The sequence below is a fragment of the Octopus sinensis genome, linkage group LG14, assembly GCF_006345805.1.
Source record: "Octopus sinensis linkage group LG14, ASM634580v1, whole genome shotgun sequence".
Classification (NCBI taxonomy): domain Eukaryota; kingdom Metazoa; phylum Mollusca; class Cephalopoda; order Octopoda; family Octopodidae; genus Octopus; species Octopus sinensis.
In genome coordinates this window covers 57,953,140-57,960,639 of record NC_043010.1, presented here as the reverse complement: position 1 = coordinate 57,960,639, position 7,500 = coordinate 57,953,140, and the positions used below count along the sequence as shown (strand labels likewise).

The 7,500-nt window shown below is 40.0% G+C and overlaps 1 protein-coding gene across 4 annotated transcripts in view; it reads left to right on the top strand.

The window, feature by feature from the left end:
• Positions 1 to 7,500, top strand: part of LOC115218762 (putative protocadherin beta-18) — a 186,827-nt gene that overhangs the window by 165,581 nt on the left and 13,746 nt on the right. For 3 of the 4 annotated variants that reach the window (XM_029788685.2, XM_036509075.1, XM_036509074.1), the window contains exon 2: positions 1,170 to 3,607. In XM_029788685.2, the coding sequence (XP_029644545.1) occupies positions 1,170 to 3,607 (2,438 nt within the window). Of the gene's footprint in view, positions 1 to 1,169; positions 3,608 to 7,500 lie in introns of those variants that run through there. The other variant, XM_036509073.1, reaches the window with a different exon arrangement.

Sequence of the window (7,500 nt, the reverse complement as noted above, 5' to 3'; positions counted from 1 at the left end):
TGCACCTCTTTAATGGATGATGGTGATTACACAGCATTAATTGTACCATCTCACCAATGTACTATGAATGTAAAAATGGGTCGAAACAATTGTAGTGGTTTTCAATAATGAATGTTGTTCTCTCTATTTTCTGTAATTTATCTATTTATATAAACTCTACAGATACTGTGAAATCCCTGATGCATGTCCAGTAGCTGGAGCATTTCCATGGTATGATGATATCTGGTAGCCAATAACTGTGGATGAGCTTTGTATAGTATTCTACAAGGGTTTTACCCAAATATTACTTGTATATGTGTATATATATATATATAAATAAAGAAACATCTAGACAAACTAACACATACACAACACACGGCACACAATGAACCATGCAAACTGACAGACATTACTCTGCTCACTCACACTCCTATCAAACCCTATTTAGTTTACTCTTTACTCTTTATTCTCTACTTCTGGTCAGTCAGCGGCTAAACTTGTAAACCAATATTTTTGGAGTTTGATGATAACTGCTTCTTCTCACCAAGATTGTCATTTTTTAATTACATTCCTGTAAATGTGTATGTGTGCATATAAGTTTCAAATTTTGGCACAAGGCCAGCAATTTCAAAGGGGACAAGGTGTAAGTTAATTACATCAACCCCAATACTCAACTGGTACTTATTTGATCAACCCCAGATGGATGAAAGGCAAAGTCAACCTTGGTGGAATTTGAACTCAGAACGTACAGGTGAACGAAATGCTGCTCTGCATTTTACCTGATGTGCTAACGATTGTACCTGATCACCACCTTACAGATAAATATATATTAATGTAAATCTGCATTTGGGTAAGTATATTGATGTATATTATATATATGTGATGTTGCACATTGCATTAACAGGTATGAAACTGTCTTATATTTGTTTACCACCATCACACACACACAGATGCGCACACCTGTGTACACATATGCACATACACTCACACACAAAGTATAAAGTATGTTCATGGTGTTGTGATGGCTTGTATGATGTGAAATGATGTGTGAAATATTGAAACATTAATTGTAGATAAATATCTACTTTTTATGCTCAAAAAAGTGATATGAGAATCACAGCATGAACCTTTGTTTTTACTTTGCCAACTTTTGTAACATTCTTTCTATTTTTGTTTTTCTGTCGTTCCAGAAGACCTTCCTTCATTGACCAATTTTTTAGTGATGAAGAGAATAAAAAGACAAGATGTCCTTCACACAGCGGCAATACTTTCCTTGGTTCTTCACTGCTGCCTCTGTGTAGATCTTACCTACCATGTGGAAGAAGGGAAGGGACCTGGAGCGTATGTGGGAGACATCGCTACAGACTTACACTTGATGGACAAAATACCATTCCAAGATCACAATCTTATAACGTTCAGCCAGTTGGAACAAAGACTGTCAGACAGTTTCCGCTTGTTCAATGTGACCAAGAAAGGTAAACTGCACACAGCACAATCGTTAGATGCTGAGTCCCTGTGTTCATATAAAATGGAATGTTCCAAAATAGTCAAAGTGGCAGTTCGAAAAGCTGAAACTTTTATGAAAGTACTGAAGATTAAAGTTGTTATACAAGATGTTAATGATAACCGACCAGAATTTCCTGAAAAGTTTGCCAACATCCAGTTCTCTGAAGGGGACAAGGAAGGAATGTTGAAAGCTATTCCAAATGCTATAGATAGGGATGTTGGGGTTCGTAACTCCAAGATTACATACCAATTAGAAACCAAAGACAAGGCACCATTTATGTTGTCGGTAAAGAAAAGAATAACAGGAAGTTCCAAACTTGGTATTGTCCTCACCAAAAGTCTTGATCGGGAAACAAAAGACTCATACAATCTACAAGTAATTGCCAAAGATGGCGGTTACCCTCCAAATCAGGGCTTGCTAAATATCCATGTCTCTATTGTTGATGATAACGACAACTTCCCAATATTCAGTAAAGATATTTACAATGTTTCCATAAGAAATGCACTTCAAAGGGATAAACCCATTATCACATTGTCTGCCAAAGATTTAGATTCCGGAGAGAATGGTCGTGTCACATACCATTTCAGCTCCGAAACATCAGCTTATACTAAATCCCATTTCTGGTTAAATAATGTCACTGGCGAGATTTTCATTGCAAAGAATTTATCATCAGAACGAAAGAAAAATTACAAACTGTTGATCGAAGCCAGAGATGGCAGCAGTTCCCCTCTCAGTTCCACAGCCATTGTTCTGGTCAATGTGATCAATCAACATAATAACCCACCTGTAATTGATGTGAATTTTGTCACTGAGCTGAGAGAGAACACTGCTACCATTTCTGAAGGGATCAAAGTCGGCAGTTTCATAGCGTATGTCAGTGTTATTGACAATGATGTTGGACAGAATGGTGAGGTGGAATGTAGCCTACACCACGATAAGTTCCTTCTTTTAGATTTAGGATCAAAAGAATATAAAATTACGTTAAAGAAACCTGTGGACAGAGAGAAACAAGATAGGTATGACATAACAATTTCTTGCGAAGACAAAGGATCCCCTCCTTTACAGACTCAGAGACAGTTCTCCATTGAAGTTATGGATGTCAACGATGTACAGCCACAATTTACAAAAGAATCGTTTAAATTTCTGACTTATGAAAATGGGAAAACAAACTTCCCCATTGGTTTTATAAATGCTACTGACCCCGATTTGGGAGCTGGAGGTCAACTGACTTTTTCTCTGTTGAGTACCAGCAAACATGTGATACCATTCCAGATAACTGATTATGGTTTTATCTCAACCACTATACCACTGGATAGAGAACAACAAAATGTTTATAAGTTCCAAGTATTTGTCAAAGACAACGGGAATCCTTCATTAAATAACACAGCCAATGTGATTGTAGAAGTTTTAGATGAGAATGATAATGCCCCTTATTTTACCTTCCCTAGTATGGACCCATTTAGATTTGATGTTAGCTATCATCCCCAAAGTAAAAAAGAGATCACTGTATTAAGGGCTTCAGACCGGGATAGTCATTTAAATGCTTTCTTGCGATACGAAATCATTGGTGGCAATAACAAACAGTTATTTTCAATAAACCCTTATTCGGGAGTTCTGTCTTATGCACGGACAGTTTACCAAAATGATGCTGGCACGTACAGACTTGAGTTTCTTGTGAAAGACAGTGGCACACCAGCTCTGACAGCCACCACCACCATCATTCTAACACTGAGTGTCAGTAATAAGACTTCGGTGTCGAATAACTTCCAGCCCTCCTCTGACAACATGATCAATCTTACATGGTTCATAATCATTGTAGCCATTGCTGTAATCCTCTCCGTCATCCTTGTAGTTTCCATCACACTCTGTTTTGTCCGCTGTAACAATGACAGACACGGCTCTCCAAGGGCTGGTGTCAGTACAGCAATCCCATCGGACAGGGAGAAAAGTCATTACATAACTCAGACGAAGAAACCTGTCCCCACATCAGGTCATTCGGCTGAGGTGAGTCGACGAAATACTCAGGTGATCGAATCGAAAGCCGAGTTCTACCCACAATATGAGTCACAGAGTGAGTGGATAACATCGACCACAGAACGGAGACCTCCTTCTGTCTTGTTGGTAAGTCTCTCTCTCCTCTCTCTCTCTCTTTTCTCTCCTCTTCCTTTTTAATTTCACTCTCTACACTTCACACTGTAGTTCCACTCTTAGCTACAGACATACATGCGCACACACACACACACACACACACACGTCGAGATACTTTCCAATCCTCAATGAGGGTTTGTCTCTGGAAAGTATGGCCAATGTAAGATCCAACAACAAATATATCTTCACAGGAAAAACTCTGACTCTATTACATTTACTGTCCTCTACACCAGGTAAACTTAGCCACCAGATTACATAAAATGTTCACCACATCTGGTACACCAGTCACCACATCTGGTACACCAGCCATCACATCTGTTACCTCTCCATCACAGCCTGTCAATTACCCATCCAACAGGGTTTAGACCCAATGTTTCATCTTTAAACTTTAATCACCATCATCATCATCAATTTCATTGTTTCAACACAAATCTGTTAGTGATGACATGCTTTATAACTTGTATCATTATTGGTTTCACTTTTTGGCACAAGGCCAGCAATTTCAGGAAATGGTGTGGGGTAGTCAGTTTTATCATCCTCACTGCTCAACTGGTATTTTTTTTTTATTATTGATCCTGACAGGATGAAAGACAAAGTCGACCCCAGTAGAATTTGAACTCAGAAACTAAAGACAAAATGCTGCGCATTTTACCTGACGTGGTGAAAATTCTTATGGCTCTGTGCCTTAACCGATTTCAATATTAACACATTGGTCTTCAAGTCTAAGTTATTGTCACACCTGAAGATCCTGTATTGTCTTATTTGTGAGGTACAACATCCTGAGGTCTAACTACTCCATCCTTTCTTGTGTAGTTCAGTCTCTTTCATTGCCATATACACAACCTCTGGATCAATTCATGGCTCAACACTCATCACCATTCATCCTGTCCATGTCTGCATCTTCAAGGACATCTCTCTCACTGCTGATGGCTTTAAAATTTCATCATTCTCTCAGTTTATTTCTACAAAAGCAGTCACATTTCTCACCACCATGTTGCTTAATATTACACATACAACAAATTACACTGCATGTCTCTCCATGTACTACAGATCTTCCACATGCCACCCTCCAGGTTTCTCCACCATGTAGCATTCCATACCTCACTAGCATGATTTTCATACAAAAATCCTTTGTTGCAAACAGATGGCAAACCCCTAAACTTCTCCTCAACTTCTTTAATCACTAAATACATCAATGTCTTAATTACATCTCCCACTAAACAGGAACCAGATTCCGAAGAACGTTCTTTTATAGGTCTACCCTTGTCTCAGCATTTACCATTTCTCTCTACGGAGCATATACACATATCATGTGACCACATGACCAACCAGACTGTCAGATGATGTTACATATCGCTGGTTACAATACGCTTTTTGCATTGCTTCAGCCTTCAAATGACGTGACCCTGCTGACTATGTGAGCAGGCCAACATTCCTTACTGACAGAAAGGGGATGGGAGCAATGAGAAATGAACGCTGCCCAGTCAGGGAATCAAACCCACAGTCTGGTGCTTATGAATGCCACTAGGCCACAAAAGCACACACATACACGCACATATATACACACACATATCTACTGTCAATCAACCACTGTGCCCCACTCTACTGGTTCTGCATCACTGACTAGACAATATTCATGTTTTACCTTATCCATTCCTGTACGTTATAGAAAAGGCACGTCCTATGTAAATGACCCCCTGCGATATTTAGGGGGGTTCACTAATGACTGCTGCATCAGAAGTTGTTGAAATAGATAACATAGCAATAGAATTTTCATGTAAACTTTTTTTTAAAGACACGTGGAAACCTTTTGCAGTTTTATGCAATATGTTTGTGGTCAGTGAAAGCAGGTGACTAACAGGACTGGTTTCAGTTCCATGTTGAGGTAACACAGTCACCCTTGTATGATATAGAATAACATTGAGACAAGAAGACACTGTGAATACAAGAGTAATTTAGTAACCAAATTAGCTACAAAATGTGCATATTGAGTACGCATACATTCCTTTATGTACATATGATGGGGATAGGATAAGGGGAACTTGTCTCTTGTGTTAGTTTGCAGCTTCTGTCTTTCTGGTCTGTGCGGCTGAAGAGGAGATAACCACTCCAAACGCATGTACCCCCCCCCCCCCCAATCTGGATATGGACACTGTGAGAAATTGTCACCATCACAAAATACAATGGTTTGAATATGCTTCAAGCATATCTGAACTGGTAACAAATTTGTATTTATACATACATACACACATACATACATACACACATACATACATACATTCATATATTTGTATGAATGTGTGATATATCACAACGTACGGTTTGTAAAGTATATTAAATATATGTTGTATGTGGTACAAGCATTTTCTGGTACAGAACACAATATACAAGACTGAATGGATCCTATTCTGTGTTGTGCTTCTGTCCGAGAGGAAACTCAAAGTTGACTGCTACTTTTAATATGAACACATGAACACACATATGAGTGAGTGTGTGTGTGTGTATATATATATAACCCCACTCGCTTCAAAATATCTAAAGAATACGCACAGATCATGAATGGCTAAAAGTTAAGTGAATCGTCCAACCTCGCTACGACTACCTTCTTTCTTGCACTTATTCTTATTCTTTCTCTATTCTTCAATTTCCATCTCATTGTATTGTCCCTCATTCTTTCAGTATTCCCTCATTACCCTGTCTAGCTCAAACATTTTTTTTTTTCGTTTAGACTTGTCTACAGGTTCATAGCCACTCTGATTTTTCAATTTTTCGTTTAGTGTTGTCTCCCGATTCATACAAACCCATTTGCTAGCTCATACGATTAACAGAACCTCTTTACTCAGACACGGTGCACCGGCCCTCCCACCCCCACCACGCATGCCGGAAGTTCCTATTCTCTGCCATTCCGGGGTTGCTTCCCATGAAGACTGTAAATGTTCTCACCATCCCTACCCCTAGTCTCGACCTATGTAAGGTAATGTTCATACAGTGCAAAATATGAAAGGCTAGCGTTATGCAGGTTGTACTGAAGGCTACTTTACTACTTCATTTCTTGCACATGAATTCTGCCAAATGCGAGCTTTCTTTTCAGGTACACGAAGCTACTGTCCACCGTCCCAGGGTCTCTAGAGCCCATGCCTCCCACACCCTCAGGGTTGGCACCCTCAACGTTGGCACTCTGAAAGGTAGGTCTGGTGAGATAGTCGAGATGCTTGAACGGAGATGTGTGGATATATGTTGCATGCAAGAAATAAGGTGGAGAGGAGGATCAGCTAGGTTCCTCACAGGCAAGGAACGCAGGTACAAGATTTTCTGGGCAGGGAACACTGACGGGGTTGGTGGCGTGGGTATACTTATCGCTGAGAAATGGGTAGATAAAGTAATTGAGGTAATCAGAGTATGTGACAGAATACTTAAGATTAGATTAGTGCTTCATCATAGTTTAGCAACCATTATATCAGCCTATGCTCCTCAGTCGGGGCTACCCGATGGACAGAAAGACCGATTCTATGACACTCTACTGCAGACTACCTCGTTGACGAACGACAGAGACCTTATCTTTGTGGCTGGTGACTTCAATGGTCACGTTGGACGACATGCTGGGGGCTTCCATGGCGTACATGGAGGCTATGGCTATGGCTCCCGCAACGAGGAGGGAACCAGGCTGCTGGAGTTCTGCGATGCAAATAATCTTATGATTTGCAACACTAACTTCAGGAAACCTACCAGCCACCTAGTCACTTACCAATCGGGCCAACATACCAGCCAAATTGACTACATCCTTACAAGGCAAAGGGAGAGATGGCTGCTTATAAATGCCAAAACCTTCCCAGGTGAAGAATGTACCCCACAACATAGACTGGTAG